The following is a 21,962-nucleotide window of genomic DNA, read 5'->3' as shown; positions in this document are numbered from 1 at the left end:
CAGAGAAGGAATGTGGCATGGCTGTCGTTGTTGGCAGACCGCTTGCAGAAGCAGGCACTCACTCAACCGAACAATCGAAAGCTTGTTCTTTTTCTTCTTTGGCTTGGAAGGTGCCCGCAAAGGTTCAGGGGGCAAGCGTTTGGTTCTCTTTTGGGGGGAGCGAATTCACAGGCTCCGTGTCAGCTGCCGGATCAGCATGGTTGGGAGAAGGCACGCCCCTGTTAGCAGGGGACACATAGCGGCTCCGCTTTCATTTGGTGGCTGTTTGTGCCCGATTAGAGGCTGGGACTTCCAAAGGGGGGGCCTTCTGATAGCAAGTCTATAAGGACTTCGGCTGCTTAAGCAGGTTCCATAAGGAGAGGATGCCCAGCGAAAAACAAAACTAATCAGAAACTTCCAATTCGCCAAATCACGTGAAAGAAAAAAGCATTTAGAATTTGTCCAAAATTAATGAGAACAGACTCCCTTCCCACCTTTGCTCAATAAAAACGGAATCTGAAGAAGTAGGGTAGAGAAAAGGGGCTGTACAAGCCTGAAAAGATATTCTACGGCAGGAGCTCTCTCTTTGCTGTGTTCTCTGAAGCAAGACAGAAACAGAACTGGGGCTCCTCCTACTCCTAACTGGAAATTTGCTGTGCCAAATCCCTGTCTGTTTCTAAGGCATGCTGGGTACACAACCCATAATATAGGATGGACTCCAATTATGGCGGAAAATAATTTCAAGCCCTACATTTCTATCTAATCACGGGCAGAGGTAAGGTGCTCTCAAGGACACTGAAGCCTCAGCTCCAATCACCAGCAATTTTATTCAGCCACCCTTCGGACTTCATAAATTTTAATAGACATTGCACATGCGCTTTCAAGGACAATCCTTATAATCTTAAGGACTTGAAACTTTCTGTGCTCCCCTTCTGAAAGTAGTAGTCTTCAGGGAGCTGAGCAGCATGGCCAGTGCCACATCAAGCTACAATATAGCAGTCTACAAGAAAGGCAGCCGGGGGGTCAGGCATGTGGCTACCATGGAGCATGGTGGGGACATGAGCATCCTCAGACTGTCGCTGCCCCAAGGGCTGCCAGAGGTGCCTCCCTTGCTTACCCCCACACCTCTGGGGGACTGCCAGACGCTCATCCGCCCCTGCTCTCCCCATGCGCAATGCCAATAGTGGCAAGATCCTTCTGCTGCTTCCAGTTGGCACTTTGCTGGAACACTGTTTGGGTGAGGTGGGTTCTTTCTCTGCTCTGAGTGAGGCTGAGAAAGAATGTACCCCATCCAAGTGGCGCATGAACAAAGCACTGAATGGGCACACCCTTCTGCCACTAATGGCCACACCCTCTGTGTATGACACACACAGGGGGGGCATGGCTGGTGAGTGCTGGCGTGCGCACGCACACAAAGCAATACAGGGGAGGGGCCATCCGTAAGAGCCTGTCCCATGGCCGGCAGTGAGCGCCTTATGCCCCTGCTGGGGGGTGTCTAGTCAACCCACCTAGACACAGAACACATTACAAGGCCATCCAACTGCTGCTACATACCTCGATGTGAGTCTTTGCCATCTGCATGCGCTCCAGTTGCAGCTCTCTACTGATGCCCATTTCGTTCCATAAATCCAGAAGGTTTGATAGAGCCATGGTCACACTATTCACCAGCGAGGAGGCCAACACCTCACTGGACAAGAACCAAAGAGAAAATAAGCAAGCACCTTCATTTTCTCCCCCCAAAACTTATTTATTAGATTATATCCCACCCAATAATCGTTCTTGATCTGTTGTTGGGAAAACAAAAGGGGAGGGTATTCTATTTAAGGCACAATACAAGCACATACGTCCAGCATTCAGTTTCCCACAATGACTAATGATACCCCTCTGGGAAGCCCACAAAAGGCAGAGATTGAAGGCAACAACATTCAGCCGTTGTTGCTTTCCAACAATGGGTAGACGGGTACCACCTCTGAAACATGAGTTCTACTCAGAGACCCCCCAGCCCTATTCAAACATCATTTATGTATATACACACACGTTTTTGTGTGAGTGACTGTACATGTGCTCATTTTGAAGTGAACCTGAGACTAGCCCTGCTCAAATGCAGGGTACAGATAGAAAGTGTACATGTGTCAGGAAATGCCCTAACTTCCTTAAATGCCTGCCTGGAGGCAGTAATGGGCTGGATGAGGGAGAACAAACTGAGGCTAAATCCAAGCAAGAACAACTCATTTTGGGAGGTTGGAATTTAGGAAGTGGCTTAGATCTGCCTATTCTGGATAGGTTACAAGCCTCCCAAAGAGCAGGTACATAGTTTGGGAGTACTTCTGGACCCCAACCTCTTCCTGGTTTCCCAGGCTGAGGCAGTGGCTAGGAGGGATTTCTATCAGCTTCGGCTGTTACTCCAGATATGCCCATTTCTGAAGATAAACAGCCTTTAAACAGTGGTGCATTTGCTGATAACATCCAGACCTAACTACTGCAATGTGTTCTATGTTGGGCTGCCTTTGTACATAGTCTGGAAACTTCACCTGGTACAGAATGCAACAGCCAGGTTGGTCTCTGGGGTTACCTGAAGAGATAATATTGTACCCACTTTAAAAGAGATACACTGACTGCCAATAAGTTTCTGGATGAAATACAAAGTGCTGGTTATTACCTATAAAGCCCTGAACAGCTTGGGCCCAAAGTACTTAAGAGAACACCGTCTTCGTCAAACCTCAGCACCTATTGAGATCATCAGGGGAGGTCTGGTTGCAGTTGCCACCAGCTTGGTTGGTGGCAACTCAAAACTGGGCCTTTTGAACGTGCTCATTAATGAAATTAGAGCCTCCCCTTCTCTAGATGTTTTTAAGGAAGACCTGAAAAAATACCTGTCTAGTCAGGCTTTGAGTTTATAGTTTTAAGTTTTTAGAGCTCTTAGCTGTATTTAAAAAGTTTTAATTGTGATAATGTTTTAATAATCATGTTTTTAGATTGTGAACTACCCAGAGACATATGTATGGGGTGGTATTAAAATCTGCTAAATAAATAAGATGGATTGAATATGTGTGACAGTACACATTTGCAGATCTTGGTGTGTACACTGTACTGATTGTACATGCAATGACAATCTTTAGCTGCATTTTTATTTATACTTGCTTTTCAGCCGGATTGGTCCCCTATACTTATAAACATTATTTTGCAATACCTCTGAGAAAAGACACAAAGAAACCACAGAGAAAGAAAGATACTAGCTCAAGGTTTTCCTTTTTAAAAAAAGAAATGTGCTTTTGGGAACAGCTAGCTCCATGACTTCTGTGAACCCAAGAGCAAAAATCAGATATGCAAATGAAAACTAAATGATTATTTCCTCCCTCCACCTGGACTTCTGGCTGAAGGGTTTGCATCCCCAGCCTCCCACATGCCAAACCCTTTATAACTTTTTAAGGCTACTGGAACAGTCAATCAGTCTTTATTGTGGTTTTAAGGCTACTAGAACAAAGGCCTATCTAATCCAGCATCCTTTCCCACAATGGCCCGTGCCAGATGCCTCTGGGAAGACCACAGGCAAGAGATGAAGGCAGGCCCTCTCTCTTGCTGTGGCTCCCCTGCAACCGGTATTTAGAGGCATCTTGCTACTTGGCTACTAGCCACCAGACTAGCAGCCAATAAAAGCCAACAACGATTACTTCTAGGAGTATTTATATACTGATTTTCAACAAAAGGACTCAAAACAGTTTGCATGGGAGACCAACAACAAACGCATAATAATGTAGTTTCCCTGTCCCGAAATGACTCAGTCACAATCTAAAAAGAAACCCAAGGCAGACACTAGCAACAACGGTTGATAAATTGTGTGCTGCGTTCGCTCTTTCTCTCTCTATATATATCTCTCACCACTTTGAAGAGTGCCCCGTTTGCTCCGCTAGTAGAGGTCTATAGGCTACAACCCTGCGAACATTTCACTGGGGAGTAAATCCCACTCAATTCAAAGGAACTACAGATCCTGCGTAGGAGAAGCCGGTGGGCGGGCAAGCAGCGCCGAGTTTCTCCCCAAAACCCGGCCTGCGAATATCCCCCCTTTTGCTCACCTTTCCCTCGGCGGCTTCGCCATCTCAAATAGCCGAAACAACGCCACGGCCGCCGCCGCCTTGAGAGAAGACCAGCCTCCGAACGAAGACGCAGCGCCGCCGCCAAAATTCAAACCCCCGAAAGAAGACCGAACATCAGGTTCAGCCCCAGCGACTTCTGATTGGACAGCGAGCCAACCGACTTCGCGTCACTCCAGGTTCTCTCGGGTAGCCAAACAAGCAGGGCGGGGGAAGTGCCTTCGTGCTCACTATAAGCACCAAATTGTGCCCCTATTGGCTAAGAGCTAGGGCTCATGGTAGGAGGGAGGAGAGGCAAAAAGCTGATTGGTCGACTCTTTGTCAATTTAAAAACAAACCAGCTTGAAAGAGTAGGTGGCCGCGAGGCTGAAGGGGGCGTGTGTGGGGAGATTTTTCTCTTGCAGAACGGTCCTTTAAGTGATTCCCAATCAATAAATCCTGGGATTCTGTGGGCTTTCTTCCCTAGTAATTTTACATGCATATAAGTCAGTTACTACTGTAAATCATTCCGATCCTGCAAGTTTACTTGGAATTCCCGCTGAGTTTATCGCCAATAAGTGAGCATTGGATTGCCCCTTATTCTGGAAAGCCACTCAAATTGCAGGCACATTTGCTTGAAAATATAAGCAGGCTTAAAGATAACAGCCCGTATCTTCTTCCATCTTTTACAGGCTTTCTCGAAAACAAGTTCGGCTGTGCTGAATGGGGCTTCTCGAGTAAGTGCGAGAAGCATTAATAGGATATGACCACCTTTAGATGGGAAAAAAACCACATCGACTTCGGACCTATCTCCATATAAAATGCATTGGATCAGGATGAAGCTGTTAGTTTCTCCTTTTGGAAGAATGCCAGTTCCTATCTTCCTAGTTGCAGCCGAGAGGCGAAGCAGGAAGTAAAAAAGGAACGACCATATTCTATAACGGAGAGGGGAGGATGCAGTAACTTAAGTGCTGTTTTCGAGCAAAAGCGCTGCATAATGGTGGATCTCTAACGTCTGTCTTAGCACAGATCCCTTAGCACTGGCCAAAAGGGAGAATGTATACAGAAGGAACAACACGAAGTAACAGGTAAAAGACAGGACGTACCACAGATCCCCTGTCAGGCATGGAGCGTGCCGGTGGGTGGTTTTGAAAGCACGGGATTGCATGGCGGTAGGTAGCTAGCATCTTGGATTCAGCGTTGGAGTCCTGCTTTTGGTTTGGTTTTCATGAGATCGTCCAAGCTATGGAACGTGGCAGTGTTGCTGGGCCTGATGATGAAAGTGGTCCTGGGGGCTTTCGTTATAGATGTGGACATCTCACGGACCGAAAGAGAACTGAGGCACTTCTGGAAAAGCACAGGATATTGGTAAGAAAAGCACGTTTGTTTTACATCTATTTGCTCAATAGGAGACCAGAAGGAATCTTCCTAGACCAGGGCACAAGTTCTATCGCGCTCAGGTTTCGTGATTCTCTGCTAAGTGGTGGTACAAAGTTCCGGGGGACCGACCTCTTACAGGTCACTTTCATTGTAAGGCACTGGAGAATTGTAGCGTATTTTGGAAACAAGCAGATATCACAAAGGATCTTGGAGATATCTGTTTGTTTCCAGATGTACAGATTGAGCATGCGAGAGTCGCAAGCTCCCAGTCGAGACAGACAGTGCTAATCTTTAAAAGAGCAGAGCTCCAGTTTCCCCCAATTCATCATGCATCAGTACCCTCCCCTTTCCTCCAGCTCTTTCTTGCCAGCTACAAAACTCACATGCTGTGGCTGGCTCCATTCGAACTGTCAGTTCAGTTCCAAGTAGAGTGTTTACACCAGCTAGTAGTCGCCAGCTATCAAAAGTGAAGTCATCTTTGTTTGTCCTGTATGAAAACGACGTGGTCATTTTCCAGTCAGCGTGACACTGGGCCTTCTGGGGCATCTGGCAGGGGTGGTCCCCTGGGTTCCCGGGGGCACTGGTGTAGGGAGAGCCAGCGTGGTGTAGTGGTTAGAGCAGGCATCCCCAAACTGCGGCCCTCCAGATGTTGCTGAACTACAACTCCCAGCATCCCTAGACACAATTTTTTGTGGCTGGGTATGCTGGAAGTTGTAGTTCAGCAACATCTGGAGGGCCGCAGTTTGGGGATGCCTGCATTAGAGTGCTGGACTAGGACCGGGGAGACCCGAGTTCAAATCCCCATTCAGCCATGATACTTGCCGGGTGACTCTGGGCCAGTCACTTCTCTCTCAGTCTAACCTACCTCACAGGGTTGTTGTGAAGAGAAACTTAAGTATGTAGTACACCGCTCTGGGCTTCTTAGAGGAGTTCCACAGAGTGCAGTGGGAGTTACTTCCAGGTAAACATGCATCGGATTAGGAAGTAAGTATCTCAAATGGCCACAGAAATGTCCATGTGAAGGCCATAGGACAACAGGAATGAGTTGTTGCTTATGCACCTCAAATGGTGCCAAGGTTTCCAAACCAGGGATTGGTCAGTGGGACACAAGTGCTCTGTTCCCCATGTCGCCAAAGTAGCTGACTAGAGAAGGAAGCTGCTGCTGGCCTCCTCTTTGCTGTGAATTATTGCTGCCACTGTGGATAATCAGAGGGTTGCAGCATTAGGTGACACAAGAGGCCCATAGGGTTTCACTGCCTGATTCGATGAAGTGGATGACTCTCACCCACCTGCCTGACTTTGTGTTAAGGAGTCTTCCCAGATGTCCAGACCAATGCTTTGCTGTAAAGCCATATACATTTTTTAAAATATTGCAACTGGCCCTCAGAATGTATGGCAAGAAGCTGGGATGGTGCAAAATTATTTTTAGGAAATGGCAAAGAGCCCTACCTTCACAAAGGGGCACACTTGCTCTAAACTTGCTCTGCTACTCTCTAGCATGCTCTGCTACTTCCGCTTATGGTTGCATTTCCTAATAACCCTTGTGTCTGTTAAGCAGCCTTTGATGCCATATAGGGACATGTAAATGCTGAGATTCTGTCAAAGCACATCATGCGGTATTGAGTGCAGAATTCTGCTTTCTGAGACTCTCTTTTTAAAAGCAAGTTTCTAGCCCTCATGGTTCCAAAAGTATTATTTAAAGTATGTAGACAATGATATATATATTCAAATATATACAAGCATGCCCCACACAAAGAACTGAGACAATGTCCATGGGGAAAATCCCAGCAAGATCTGCCTTAGAGGCTTCAGTTCCTACCCCATCTGAGATACAGTGCAGCAGGCTGGAATTCATGCGAAAGGGAGGTTTGTTTTCATTTCTATGCCCCTTTTCATTTGCTCAGGCTCTTTAGTGTGTTTGTTATTACTGGGATATTGTGTTTTTATACTGCTCATTCTTTTTTGTTGTTACTGCTGTGTGTAAGTTGTCCTGGGGGATTTTTACCGAAAAAGCAGGATATACATAAAGAAATAAAGTTTACCTATTTAACAGGGTTGTTGTATGATTGGCAAGAAAATGCCCTGGTTCAAATCCTCATCCAATCTTGCCATACTAGAACGTGTTCAATCTAAGTCCTTGAGAGGGACCTTACAAGTGCCTTGCTGTGTCTCCAATGCCACTCTATGGCTGGAAACTGGCAAGATAAAAGTGGAGGCTAAAGTTTGGATGACAGTTCTCAACCACTGATTCAAACTAGCCCTTCGTCCGTGGGGCCTGGCCCTGCTAACCCTGCAGGACAACTTTCAATCCTCTTGGAAATGGGCAGTCTTCAACAAAGTGGTGCATCTGGGCTTCTCCCCATCCCTTCTGCTTGCTATGGGCTGGGACAAGGTGGAAACAGACATCAAACAGAGAGGACTCTGGATACGGAATGCCAGGCAGATTTAAATAAGGCGCTGGGCTTTCTGGCCCCGGATAGTCGTAGATTCATTGTTTCCCCCTCTGCATATTTGTCACAATTGGAAATACCAAACCATAGAAGGGTGTTCACCCTCGCCTGGTGTCATGCCCTTCTCTCCACCATTCTGGAAGGCAAATACAGGAAGATCCCACTCATGGAAAGGCTTTGTCCTTGTGACTCTGGGGAGGTGGAAACCATAGAGCATGTGCTCCTTTCATGTCTCTTTTATAAAGACAGCTGTGACAAGCTCGTATCTCCCCTGCTTCTCAAATACCCTGGTAGCTCTAGTCAAGACTGTACCAAAACGTTGCTCTCAGATGACAATCGAACCTTCACGTACAATGCTGCCAGTTTCTGCAGGGCAGTGTGCAAGATCCGCCAGGTCCTGATTGCCAGTCAGTACCCCTTGCAGCAGATTTTTAACTACTGATCATTTTACCTGATTGTATAATTTAAACTTGCTCCTCTACTTCACATGTTAGCTTTTATATGCTATCTTAACTTTGTTATATTTTTAGATGCCCTACTTTTAAAGATAGTTGCATAGTTACCCTTGTTTTATCTCTGCTCTATTAATCTCCCCACAGTTTTTAGGCTTAGCCTGTAGTATTTTATTTTATTAATTGCCTTACAGTTTTTAGAATTGTATTTTACTAATTATAATCATATTATAATCATAATCAGCTTTTAGAGTCATATTTCATTTATCATGAGTTTTATTATATTGTACCGGTAATATATCCTGTGCTGGTCTTTGACCCTAATAAAGATGATTGATTGGCCCTGGTTCACATAATGTATAAACCATGGTTTATTGATCAGGAATGTGAGCCAAGCTTGCATACTACCTTTCTATTCTTCCCCTTTCCTCCTTACCTCGCTTGCCTCCTAGGTTGTTAAACCATGGTTCTGCAGCTCATGTGAAACTGGGAACTGTGGCTTAAGTTTGGCTTACCAACCAGGTGTGAAACCAACTTCAAGCTTTTATTTTGCACAAGTTGTGGAGTCATGGCATAACAAGCCAGAATTGAAAGAACACGGCTCCATTACAGCCAAGGAGAGTGTGTGAGGATTCACCACATGTTCCTCACCAAACAAAACATAGTTTCTTCAATCATGTGATCTGGGTCAATATATATAAAGGTCTGAATGCTGAAGAGTATTATATAAATGCTGAGTATTGTCTTCTCATCTTTTTCAGCCCTCCTTTACCACACAGTAGAGCAGATTTGTTTAATCTCAGTAAAGACCAAATAATTAACCTGGCCTATATTTCTTCTGTGCCACATGGTGGCATTCAACAAGTTCGTGTCCATTGGCTGTTGGAGCTTGTCCAAGCGAGGTAAGTCAAGTTCTTTGTGTTGTCATTTGTGCTTGGTTGGTTTTGTTTTGGCTGAATGGTCTGAAAGCCGGTGAAGCAGTTTTCCATCCGAAGCTAAGCAGGACTGACCCATACCTGCCAACATTTCAGAATGAGAAATAGGGACAATGTGTTGCGCAAAGCACAGTGTGCAATTAAAAAACAAAAATTCCTTCCCTCACCCCCCACTGGACAGGCATTCTGTGCGTGGTGTAGTGGTTAGAGTGCTGGACTAGGACCGGGGAGACCCGAGTTCAAATCCCCATTCAGCCATGAAACTAGCTGGGTGACTCTGGGCCAGTCACTTCTCTCTCAGCCTAACCTACTTCACAGGGTAGTTGTGAAGGATCAACTCAAGGATGTAGTACACCACTCTGGGCTCCTTGGAGGAAGAGCAGGATATAAATGTAGTAATAATAATAATAATAATAATAATAATAATAATAAATAAATAGCTAATAGTGGCAACAAGCCAAAGCAACCATCTGATCTCAGAAGATCTCAGAAAAGCAAAGTCAGTGCTCTGTCAAATCTGAATCAAATCAAATATCTGAATCTGAACCAAAGAATCCCTTTTTTGTAGGGATGTATTCTATAAACTGAAGAAATTATGCTGAAATGCAAAGTCAGTGCTCTGTCAAATAATCTGACCCTTTTCTGCAGGGATATATATATAAACTGAAGAAAATAATATTCTGAAAAGCAAAGAAGTCAGCACTCTGTCAAATAATCCTACTCTTTCTGCAGGGATTTGAAGCAAGTGCTCTCTTAAATGAACCAGACCCTGCTTTCTTGCAGGGAAATGCATGTGCTCTGAGAGACCTCGTGGCCAAGCTCCCTTCAGAAAGAAGACGTCTCCCCATGATTGTCTTCTCCCTCAAAACTGTGTCTCAGACACAGATGACTCTCTGAAGGTCGTGGGGAGGAGGGAGGCAGTGGAAATCGGAATTTTCTATTGTGTGGTCATGAGTTGGGAAATGTGGGGATTCGTGACTGTCCTGAGTAAGTTGGGGCAGTTGGCAGGTGTGCTGACCTGGGGGCAGGTCTTCTGGGAACCACATGTAAGCCATGTTCTGTGCTTGTTGGAGGAAGAGCTGAGATAGACGTGTGAGAAGTAAATAGAAAGAGCTTGGTGCACGAGCTGATGCACTGACATATGCTTATTTTATCCTTGTAAATATGACCACAATTTTTTTCCGTCTACACATGACAGGGAAAGAAGATCAAAGTTTGCAAGAGTTCTCTACCTTGTGTGTCTTGGAAGCTTATCAACCAAAAGGTTACGAATGGTTGACAAGAGTTCCCCGAGAAAGGGAAGAGGCTTGTTGTTGTTGTTGTTCATTCAGTTTCTATACTGCCCTTCCAAAAATGGCTCAGGGTGGTTTACACAGAGAAATAATAAATAAGATGGTTCCCTGTCCTCAAAGGGTTCACAATCTAAAAAGAAACATAAGATAGACACCAGCAATAGTCACTGGAAATACTGTGCTGGGGGTGGAGAGGGCCAGTTACTCTCCCCCTGCTAAATAAAAGAGAATCACCACGTTAAAAGGTGCCTCTTTGCCAAGTTAGCTGGGGTGGAGACTGCAGAGACTTATGCAGTCTCTGTTGTTAGAGACTGCACAAGCTCCAAATAAAATTTTAAAAAATTACCTTTAGTTGATATATGTTATCATTGTATCAGTAACAATGCACCCACTGGAATGCAGATTTTTTCAAGGCAGTGTACGTAGCAATTCAAGACACCATGATGATTACAGGAAAACTACATATTGATTTTTAAAGCAGTATTATAGAGACAAAACCAATGTTGCAATCAGATATTCCTACTCACCTCAACTATGTAACATTATTTTTATTTTGGAATATGTTGTCCTTTACATTTTTCAAGAATAGCAATAGCAATAGCACTTACATTTATATACCGCTCTATAGCCAGAGCTCTCTAAGCGGTTTACAATGATTTAGCATATTGCCCCCCAACATTCTGGGTACTCATTTTACCGACCTCGGAAGGATGGAAGGCTGAGTCAACCTTGAGCCCCTGGTCAGGATTGAACTTGTAACCTTCTGGTTACAGGGCGGCAGTTTTACCACTGCGCCACCAGGGGCTGCGCCACCGAGGTTTTCCACAGCATCTGGGAATCCCTGTTACAGGGAACACTGTCCCTGATTATCAGAAGCCATTATTTAGTTTGCCAAGTTAGTAGGAGGGTATGTATACATCTCAGACCTGCCTGTCACTTTGAAGCCAAGAGGCAGGTAAACTGCCTTGACCATTGTTTGCTTGATGCAGAAGTAATGCTTAATCATGGTAAAAACAAGGCATCTTGCAAATCCAACAAACCATGGTTTTATGTCTAGGTTTGCGGCCAGCCCTTAACCAATGGCTTGGACAATGCAGGACTGTGGTTTTAAATACAGTGAGGCTGTTCTCACAAACAGCCAGGATCAATCTAGGGCAGCTAAGCTTCTGCTGCCTTCCCCACTGCCCGCCTTCCAGCCCTCTCACTCGATCATGAGAAAGGGTTCTGTGTCTGGGTGGAGCATTAGTAGCAATGTGCATTTGGCCAGAATGATAGTTGGGAATCATTAAAATTATTTGTTGTTGTGAGACATCCATCGTTTTATCTGTTTGTTTTTCATAATGATATCCCACCGAACACAATGAACACATTAAAAGATAATTTAACAAGAACAAATACAGTATTAATAATACTACAGAGCAGCTGCTAATTTAGAAAAAGAATAACTCCACATAATAAACCGATGGACTTGCATAAATATAAGTGGCCGATTCTTCAGCGTGCATTGAGGAAAATCAAACCCCTTTTAAATATTACATCTTGCCATTTTTAACTAATAGTATAATGAGAACTCACCCCAATTTTATGTCGCGAAAATACTTAGCCACTAAGCTGTTATCAGCAGGGACCCACAAATTTAGGATTAGCTCACTAGCGGGCCATTACTTGTGGTCACAACCAATCCCCTCCCCACCCATACTTTTTTTTATGGCATGCAAGCAGAGGGCTTAGGAGAGCAGTGGGTCTCTGTCGCTTGCACTGGGATATGGAGATGGTAAGAAACTGGGAACCCTCTCCTACTGCTTAGAAAGCATTCCTGCTGGTAGTAGAAATGAGACCTCTGGTGAAAAGATAGGTGTTTTTCTGGATGTCCTACTCACCAGAGGACTGGAGACATTTGTAGATGCCTGGTTATCAGCTTAATTCAGTACTGTTGATTATGGATCCCGAAGGCACCCTGGTAGTAGAATGCTCTACTCACCTTGGAATGAATAGAGGTAGAACACAAGCTGCATGAAATACATCACACACTAGCATTCTGTGAGCTGATTCAAATTTGCCAGAAATAGCATGTGGCAGAGACTGTACCATTTCAGATTGCTGCTGTGGTTGAGGGAGTTATTTGGATGTTTGGTGCTTCTCCATGTACACACACACTCACACCCCTCCTCACACAGCAACTATCAAGGAGAAAGCTAAGCTAGAATCCTTTTTTCAGAAACGCTAAATTTCCACATACAGGGAGCAGGGTCATTGTTATTGTGCAGTCCTGCTCTTTCATCCTGAAGTTGTATAGTCCTCGCTTTTCTGAAGGATTCAGTTGGCTCTGGGCCAAGATAGACTTGCTGCTTCTTTTTCTTTTTCAAACAGCAGCCGAGGGAGGACAATCCACAGGGAGGGGACTATGTGATAATTGCAGACACAACTCTGTGGCTGCGATCAGCCACAGAGGGGGAAATATGCAGGCACAAGTCTCATTCGGACATTAGTGCTAAGAAGGGTTCTCTTGCCACAGCAATAGCGAATTGAGCATAAGTGTTAATGGAGGCAAAGCATACCTGACGCACAAAGATTGGGTCGGCAGGGGCTATGCAATTATGCCACAAAGCAATGTCCCTAAAGGTGTGAATTCAGGTGTATGTGTCTCACACCATGTGACTCTGGAGCCCGCTCAACTAAAATTATATGTTTGTTTAGTTGTGTCTGTGAAGTCAGACATGACCAGGCAGGAGCTGTCATTTGACCACGAGGGGCCAAGCACAGATTTGATTTGTGTGTCGGCAACTGATGGAACAAGACCCACAACAAAAAACAAGTTTGAGATTTGTCCATATTTATAATTCAAATACCCATTTTTTTGAAACGTGAATCTTTTCAGATTTTGTTTTTGAAACTTGAAATTGAGGGAGTTATATGTAAACTTAAATCTCAATAAACTTTAAGGCAATTATGTTAAGTATGATCACATTCAGTGTTTGTTTCAAAATCAATAAATCCATCAGCCTCTGGGAAACTGGTGAGGGTCGGGGACACCTTCAAATTCAGTGGATACAAATCTGAATTTCTGCAAGAAACTTTGAGCATAGAGAACATGCATGTGCCTCCCCCTCCGCCCAAATTCATTTCAGCTGCAGATGAAAAGCATTTCTCTATGATAGGGTTATGAACGTGTGCTACAGGCAGTCTGCTGATATCTTTAAACACAATTTCATATTTTAAAGAGAAGTCTGCTAGCCTTGCAAGCAAGCTCAGGAACTGTATTCTGCTGCAGTCATGGGGGAAAAGGCACTTGTAAATGTACTCATCCAGTGCTCCTTTTGAATATTGACTACATGCCTTAAAGCAGGGTTTCTCAACGTGTGGGTCCCCAGATGTAATTGGACTTCAACTCCCATAATTCCCAACCAAAGGCCACTGGGGCTGGGGATTATGGGAGTTGAAGTCCAATAACATCTGGGGACCCACACATTGAGAAACCCTGCCTTAAAGTATGTATCTGTGGGAAGGCACTGAGGCTGGGGCTTAGTCTAGTGAACTAACTGGGAGTGTGTGTTCGCAAGCTTCAGAGCCCTTGCCAGGCACAGGAATGAACAACAATGTGCCACATCAGTTCCTGTGATTGGTCAGAACTGGTAAAAACATCTGGCCTACAATACAGGGACCAATGGATTTTCCTGCATTGACTGTGCTGACTGCAGCAAACAAACCAGCACCTACTCTGAGAGAGATTGTCAATGAGTATGTCCACCTGAGGCCCATTCAGGCATTCAACATGGCCCATTCAACATGATCAACAGTCATACGACGAGTGTACAGTGTCTACTGTACTGACTACAAGTGTAGTCAGTGTCTACCGACTAGCGCTGTGCCTGTGCGGCAAAAGAAATGTGCACGCGAGAGTTGACTGTGCAGCTCTCAGGGACATATTAGTGACTGACATAGAGTGCTTGTTGGGAGAAGGGTGAAAACCACCTCCCCCCACCAAGGGTGTCCTTAGGGCAGGGCAAGCAGGGCAACTGCCCCGGCCCCTGCTCTTATAACCCCCACCCTCTAAGGACAGGCCTGCCCCACCTGAATGCAAGTGCAGCATTAGTGAGGATTTCAGCACTTCTACTACTACTACTGATATTTAGATACTGCTCTTCAACAAAATTCTCAAAGCTGTTTACATTAAAAAATAAAAAATGCAAAAAAGGCTGGCCTCTACACTGGCCTAGTCCACAGAGCAGTACTTTTCTGCTGGCTGCATTTAAGCTTCACCTGAAGCCCCCAGATCCAACAACTGACCTCAGGTTTGGAGAACACACAGCCCAGCTCTGAATTCAGGTGTAGCTGCCCCACAGCACTGGCCTGGCCCAGACAGGCACTGCTAAACCAACTAGAAGGCTTTCCAATGATTTGTACAAGGCAGGCATAACTGAAAGCATGTACAGGTTGACAGCAGTCCATAAAATGTTGGCTGGCCTCGGTAGCCCTCATTCTTCTCCCACATTCCGAGCTCAGAAGATGAGCTGGGGCTTGTGTCGGACTTCACATTGAGTTTTGAAAAAAGTTAAACACTGAGATGGTTCAGTAGTTTTGAGTTCCTCTGAAGCCCCCTGCAAGGTCAGAGATCTGCCCCAACCCAAAGTGAGAAAACAACAGGGGCTCAAAGGCATTTGCCAGTAAGTGGTTGCTACCTTCTTATAGGTCTATCAATGGCTACTAGTCTGGTGACTGTAGGCCATCTCCGGCCTCAGAGGTAAGATGCCTCTGAATACCAGATGCAGGGGAGCAACAGCAGAAGAGAGAGTGTATGCCCCGAGCTCTTGCCTGTGGGCTTCTCAGAGGCATCTGGTGGGCCATTGTGTGAAACAGGATCCTGGACTAGATAGGCCTTGGGTCTGATCCAGCAAGCTCTTCTTAAGTTCTTAATAAAAGATATGCTTGCCATTCACAAGCTGGCAAGTGCCTTGGTGGGGTCCTAAAGATTGTTTAGCAGGATCTGCATGTGTATTTTTTAAAAGGTAATTTAAAAATGACACGTGACACAAGCTAACTCCCTGCTTGATCCCCTGAGCCAATAGTTAGAAATAAAATTGGGAGGCCAGCTGCTTCTGCCCTGCTTTCCATCCTTTTTGGACCTCATTTGAAGAGGCTAGTGTATGTTCCAAGCTAGAGATCTTCATCTGGTGGGTAATGATCCCAGTTCAGTGAGTGGTCACAGAATTGCTACCACTGCCATTTCATTTTTCTCAAGAAGGTTATGTTAAATGGCAGCTTCTCTGAGCCACTGGAGCATTGGGAAGGAGCAGCATAAGGATTTCCATCACGTCCAGAGCCCAATCCAGACATTATGCTGTATGAGTGTACAGATGTCTGTACACGCGTACATGTGTTTGTATGAATAACTGGCTGGGTTCATTTTAAAAGTGAACCTGGATACAGGCCCTTCTGATGCATGGTGCAGATAGGAAGTGTGCTTCTGTACCTGCACTCAACATAACGTGTGAATGACTGTACATACAATGAGTGTACATACTCATCAACAATCTCTCTCAGGGGAGGTGCTGGTTTGTTTGCTGCATTTGCATATAGCCTGCTGCAGCCAGCACAATCAATGCGTGAAAATCCATTGGTGCCTGTGTTGTAGCCTCACTGCTTTACTAGAAAGGTTTCTTCCGTCTGCAATTGAGTTCACAGTCATGATGGGAAATAAAGGGACTGGACGGAGTCATGTGTGCATGTGCATGTAACTGAATGAGTAACTTGTCGTTGCGAGGGGTTGATGGTGAGACAGGAAGAAGAAGCAGGGATAGGGTGCCAAGAAATGTTAGTGAAGGAGGTGGGGGGCTTGGAGGGGGGTGTTGTCTAAAGAAGAAAAAATGAATGCACCGTTTCCGTAGGGTGCAGTACTGCTGCTGGGAAGGGCTGCTGGGAAGGGCATGCACTTCCCTGATAATCTATTGTTCGTTGAAGCATGTTACATGTGTCTACACTGTGGAAATGCACACATGCTTATGGAGTGAGCTGAGCAGCCCCTTCTGTAGTGCAATGGAGAAAAGGCCATCTCGGAAGGTTCAGAAGGGCTGGGTCTGAATGCTGGGACTGAATGCTGCAGGGAAATGAGAGGAGAGCTGGTCTTGTGGTAGCAAGCATGACCTGTCCCCTTAGCTAAGCAGGGTCCACCCTGGTTGCCTATGAATGGGAGACTAGAAGTGTGAGCACTGAGAGATATTCCCCTAAGGGGACAGAGCCACTCTGGGAAGAGCAAAAGGTTCCAAGTTCCCTCCCTGGCAGTATCCCCAAGATAGGGCTGAGAAAGATTCCTGCTTGCAACCTTGGAGAAGCCGCTACCAAGCTGTGAAGACAATACTGAGCTAGATAGACCAGTGGTCTGACTCAGTATATGGCAGCTTCCTATGTTCCTATGAAATAGAGAGAAAGATCAGGGCCATCAAAAAGGAGGATAGTTGGCACAAGGGTGGGAGGAGGCAATGAGAGGAAGGCATGTTGCACATCCCCAGAGGCACTTCTATTTATTATTACTGCACTTATTCCAGGGCTCATTCCGGGTGTTGAATTCAAATTCTGAGATACCCTGACATAAATTAAGCCCTGATCATACCCTATACTGCTCCTCCCCTAACATAAACATCAGTTACCCTGTGGGATATCCATTTCCTTTTTTAAAAAGTTCCTTTTATGCTGCTGCTTTTCCTATTTTGACTTTTAAAAATTATTTCCCTGAGATTAGCTTCTCTGAAATTAAATCTAAATCCTTCACAAACTACTTATTTTTATTAATTAATTAATTAATATTATTTAATTATATTCCAGTTTCTTGGGAGCTCCAGATACGATGGGACCAAACAGATATGTTTGTAACGACCCCTCTATGTTTCATTACTTGTAGTGTCTAGAGTGCTGGACTAGAACCGGGGAGACCCGAGTTCAAATCCCAATTTATCCATGAAACTAGCTGGGTGACTCTGGGCCAGTCACTTCTCTCTCAGCCTAACCTACTCCACAGGGTTGTTGTGAGGAGAAACTTAAGTATGTAGTACACTGCTCTGGGCTCCTTGGAGGAACAGCGGGATATAAAATGTAAAAATGTAAAAAATAAATTACTTTACAGAATATAATCCCCACTGTACCCAGAGATGTGCATGAACAAGGAAGGGCACTATGTTACTACTCTTTAATCCATCCACTTGAGTAATTTTGGATCCGTAAAACCAAGTGTGTTTAAGAGGTGATTAATCCAGCTTCACTGATCTTGTGTGTGTGTATGCACCAAAGAAGGGGTGGGCACTATGCAGATGGGTATCTGGATATCTAAGTCTCCTGGTCAGACTCTGCTTAAAATGACTCAAGTTTGAAGTTTCCATTTCAACAGAAGACTTTGCCACAGTTCTGCAGCTCAGTGAGCAAACAATATCCAGCGTTAACAGGCATCAATCATCTATCTGTTGCTATTTGGTACAACTTGTCCCCTTGAGTAAGGCTCTTCCAGTGATGGTCCTCAAAACAAAAGCACGAAAAAGAATTGGAAGTGAGCTCTCCTCAAAAAATTTGTCGGCTGAATGGCATCTTGAAGGAGACAACAAAAAGGGCCCCCGTGTCCCATTAAAATGAGCAAGTGAGTGTCTGTTGGGAAACAACAACTTCCTACTTTTGATTCCATAGTAAGAGCACCTTGACATTATGTAGGTTACCGAGTAGATAGTGTGTAAATATACCTGTCCTGGATTTTAAGATTAATATACCTTGCATTGTATTTGCACTACTAAATATCCATCAAAGATAACTCTTTGAAAGTGGGTCCTGTGTTGCAGGTTGGGGTTCAGGAAGGGTTCTGGACAAGTCGAAGGCCACAACCTTCTATGCAGTGAATGCAGAATCCCCCCAGCTGCCAGTTTCTAGAGGGGCAAAGGAGGGCCTTGGCTAGTGTTCTCTCTAATTTTTTTTCATCTGTGTGCGGAATGAGTTTTCTTCTGGGCGGCAGTATCAAGGCAGTGTGTGCATACGTGCATTCAGAGTGGAACCCTTCCTGATTCAACCTGAGCAGGATCTAAAATTAATTGAGCAGACATCAAAAAATGTGTGAGCTCGCACACAAGCGCACGCCTTAGAGGGAACAGTGCCTTGGGCTATACAACAGAGTCATCCGCTGCAATCTCCCTCTCTCTTAGAAACTGGACGGCACTGTGTATGCTGTGAAACAGCAATTCATGCATGTCTTTGTTGGCACTCCTCATGTAGCTCCCCCTTTCCAGAGAAGCGATCACAGAGGGACTGCAGCAAGCCAGAAGGACTGTGATATTGAGTTCCTGGTGGTCTTTGAATGTCTCTTTTAATGTGCTCACGCCAGCAGTGTCCAAAAATGGAATGGAAGAGCAGTCTATGATAATGGCCTGGAAGTCACGGCGCTTGTGTACCAGGCATGAAGTTGTTTCTGCCTGGTCAAGACTTGGTTGACCTTTCCTCTTGACCTTTTTCCTCTTTACAATTTCCACAGCAGGGTCCAGCCCTGTCCTGTTGTGGAGACACTTCAGGAAAAAGCCCTTATTTGCATAATAAAGTGGCGCTTCAAAGCGGAATATTTTGACCTTTGGGACAGGCAGGAGGTTTTTATATTTCTCATCATCTTCATAGAAGACAGTGTTCCCAATTTGGCCGAGCAAGGCAGCGTGAGGGCGCTGGGTGCGGCCAACGATGCATAGGATGGAGAAAATGACCCCAACCAGAAGCCCCATTTCGGTGCTGATCAAGGCAGAGGAGAGCATGGTGACACACCACACCAGCGCATCCATTTTGTCTAGGCGGTAGCGCTGGGGCACATCTTTGAATTTCCGAAGGGCTCCTCGGAGGCTGACAATGATGATGCATGCCAAAACACACTTCTGCAAGCTGAAAAAGAGGGGAGCAAAGAAAAGCAGCACCAGCAGGACAACCACAGCGCTAACCACGCTGGACAACTGGGTCTGGCATCCCGTCGACACTTTGACCAGGCTTTTTGCCAAAGCTGCGCTGGTGGCAAAGCAGTAGAAGAAAGCCGGGATGATGTTGCAGAAGCCAATGGCGAACATTTCCTGGTTGGCTCTGACCGTGTAGGCATACTTCTTAGCAAACATTTCAGAGAGCGAAACTGTGAAGGCGAAGCCAACTATGGCAAGAGGCAGAGCATCGACGGCAACTCTTTGCATGAGGCTGAAGCTAGGCACCTGGGGAGGAATGAATCCTGTGGGAATTGCACCCGACACACTGGAGGCATACACTTCGTTCAGCCGCCCATAATGGGAAATCAATGTCGCCACCACAATCACCACCAGCTCTGTGGGGAGTGGGACCTTGAGCTTGTGCTTGTATCTGTCTCCCAGTTCCTTGGCTGCGACCAGCACAAAGATGCAGATAGCGCTTGTGATCACGTCACAGAGATTTGCCTGAGCGATGTTGCAAAAAATGTTGACCCAGGTTGTTATTAAGATCCCATATCCCTGGGCGCGAGGGACTTTTATTCCAATGAGATACTTAACTTGAGCGGTTAAAATGGTTAACGAAGCACCAGTTGCAAAGCCGTCCAGCACAGGCTCAGAAAGATACATTGACACAAAGCCTAGGCGAAAAAATCCCATGAGGACCTAGAAGGGAAACAAGAGCAAGAGTCATGGCAGGGCAGGACTGCCTTTGGTTAACAATAGGAAGCTGCGTCCTTCACTCTTCCTAATTTGTCTTGCATAGAAAAAAAGATACAGTTCCACAAGCAAGCTGAAATGGCAAGTTGAAGGCTTTTCTAAACCACCAGGTTGGAGCACCATAAAAGTGCATGGAAGTGTTTATCCACATATCCCCACGTCAAGCACTCTCCCTTCTTTTAAAAGTATTTCATTTAGGGATCTGTGCACTGCCGTTCTCTCCCCCACCCATCTCAGCAACCCCTTGCCATTCAGTAACTGAGCATAAGTGCATGTAACTAACTGCTTTTGCTCACATTCTGCCCAAGTTAACCCTGTTCACTTACCTATCCTTGACCCTGGGTCTGCCTGATATCCTTGTGCTGGATGGAAGATGGTCCAGGAGTGTCGTCCCAATCTACATTATAGTATTCCCAAGCCTAAGCACAGGCCTGTGACATCATCCAACACTGAGAAATTGGACTGGTCTGGAGACAGGGGTGGGGAAGGCACAATCTCAGTCCCTCCCCATGCATGGGTCTAGATAAGCAACTTTGTGTACCTCTTCTATACCTCTCTGATAGGGATGTGCACAAATTGATTCAGCGCGGCCCACCGAATTGTTTTGGCAGGGCAGGGAGTGGTTCCTTTAAGCATGAGTAAAGCCGGTCCTTACCTGCTCCTCTGCCACCTTCTGCTTTTCTAGGTGCGTTGCTGTGCTGCTCAGAAGTCTGTGTGTGGCTTCATCCAGCAGCCTGGATGTGGCAGCAGGATGCACATGACCACTGTGAATGCCACTTGGCCAACATCATGCTGACCACGTATGCATCCCACCTCTGTGCACAGCCTTCTGGGTGAAGCCCCATGACTAAGTGCGGACTTCTGAGCGCCACATCTGGAAAAGCGGCAGGGCGGTGGAGGAGCTGATAAGGACCTCCCTTACTCATGCTTAAAGGTACCGCTCCCCATCCCGCCGAAACATTCATGCACATCCCTACTCTCTGAGTTCCAACTTTTAGAAGAAAGACAATATATAAATCTAATAAATAAGTAAATTTTTCTCTGCTCTTTGTTACCTTGCCTATACTGTCATCCCTGGTTTCCCAGGTTGAGGCTGTGGCCAGAAGTGCCTTCTATCAGGTTTGGCTGATATGCCAGCTGTATCCATTTCTTAAGATACTCAAAACAGTGGTACATATGCTGGTAACTTCCAGACTGGATTACTGCAATGTGCTCTATGTGCGGCTGCCTTTGTATGTGGAATGTAAACTATAGTTGTTCCAGAATGCAGCAGCCTGGCTGGTTTCTGGGTCATCTCAGAGAGACCATATTACTCCCATATTGAAAGAGCTACACTGGCTGCCGATATGTTTTCGGGCAAAATACAAGGTGCTGGTTATAACCTATAAAGCCCTAAATGGGTTGGGCCCTGGGTATTTAAGAGAATGTCTTCTTCGTCATTAACCCAATGCCCATTGAGATCAACAGGAGAGGTCCGTCTGCAGTTGCCACCAGCTCGTCTGGTGGCTACTGGGGACGGGCCTTCTCCACTGCTGCCCCGAAGCTTTGGAATGCGTACCCTGCTGAAATAAGAGCCTCCCCATCTCTGACAATTTTTAAAAAATCTTCAAAGATGCATTTGTTCACCCAGACTTTTAATGAAATACTATTTTAATAGTTTTAACTTTGTTTTAAAAATTTAAATTGTTGTAATGTTGTAACCTTTTCTGTTTTTTATTTTGTTTTAT

General features: G+C 45.4%; 3 protein-coding genes across 6 annotated transcripts in view; 1 reads left to right on the top strand and 2 right to left on the bottom strand.

The window, feature by feature from the left end:
- LOC128342763 (protein regulator of cytokinesis 1-like) overlaps nucleotides 1–4,287 on the bottom strand; it is a 34,308-nt gene extending 30,021 nt beyond the window's left edge. The window contains exons 1-2 of one of the 2 annotated variants that reach the window (XM_053290605.1): nucleotides 4,053–4,287; nucleotides 1,534–1,666 (exon numbers count right to left, since the gene is read on the bottom strand). In XM_053290605.1, the coding sequence (XP_053146580.1) occupies nucleotides 1,534–1,666; nucleotides 4,053–4,075 (156 nt within the window). In that variant the 5' untranslated portion in view covers nucleotides 4,076–4,287. The remainder of the gene's footprint in view (nucleotides 1–1,533; nucleotides 1,667–4,052) is intronic. The other variant, XM_053290606.1, reaches the window with a different exon arrangement.
- IDUA (alpha-L-iduronidase) overlaps nucleotides 4,266–21,962 on the top strand; it is an 83,827-nt gene continuing 66,130 nt past the window's right edge. Inside the window, exons 1-3 of one of the 3 annotated variants that reach the window (XR_008315157.1) lie at nucleotides 4,266–4,627; nucleotides 4,742–5,417; nucleotides 9,093–9,233. Coding sequence is in view for 2 of the 3 variants with exons in the window: in XM_053290599.1 (XP_053146574.1) it covers nucleotides 5,278–5,417; nucleotides 9,093–9,233 (281 nt within the window). In the remaining variant the exon portion in view is untranslated. The remainder of the gene's footprint in view (nucleotides 4,628–4,741; nucleotides 5,418–9,092; nucleotides 9,234–21,962) is intronic. The other 2 variants (XM_053290599.1, XM_053290600.1) reach the window with 2 other exon arrangements.
- The window catches only part of SLC26A1 (solute carrier family 26 member 1), a 31,379-nt gene continuing 20,612 nt past the window's right edge, over nucleotides 11,196–21,962 (bottom strand). The window contains exon 4 of the mRNA XM_053290598.1: nucleotides 11,196–20,181. Within this exon, the coding sequence (XP_053146573.1) occupies nucleotides 18,691–20,181 (1,491 nt within the window). The 3' untranslated portion in view covers nucleotides 11,196–18,690. The remainder of the gene's footprint in view (nucleotides 20,182–21,962) is intronic.

The sequence above is a fragment of the Hemicordylus capensis genome, chromosome 2, assembly GCF_027244095.1.
Source record: "Hemicordylus capensis ecotype Gifberg chromosome 2, rHemCap1.1.pri, whole genome shotgun sequence".
In the NCBI taxonomy this organism is placed as follows: Eukaryota; Metazoa; Chordata; class Lepidosauria; order Squamata; family Cordylidae; genus Hemicordylus; species Hemicordylus capensis.
Note: the sequence above shows the minus strand (reverse complement) of the source record. Positions and strands in the feature narration are given on the sequence as shown.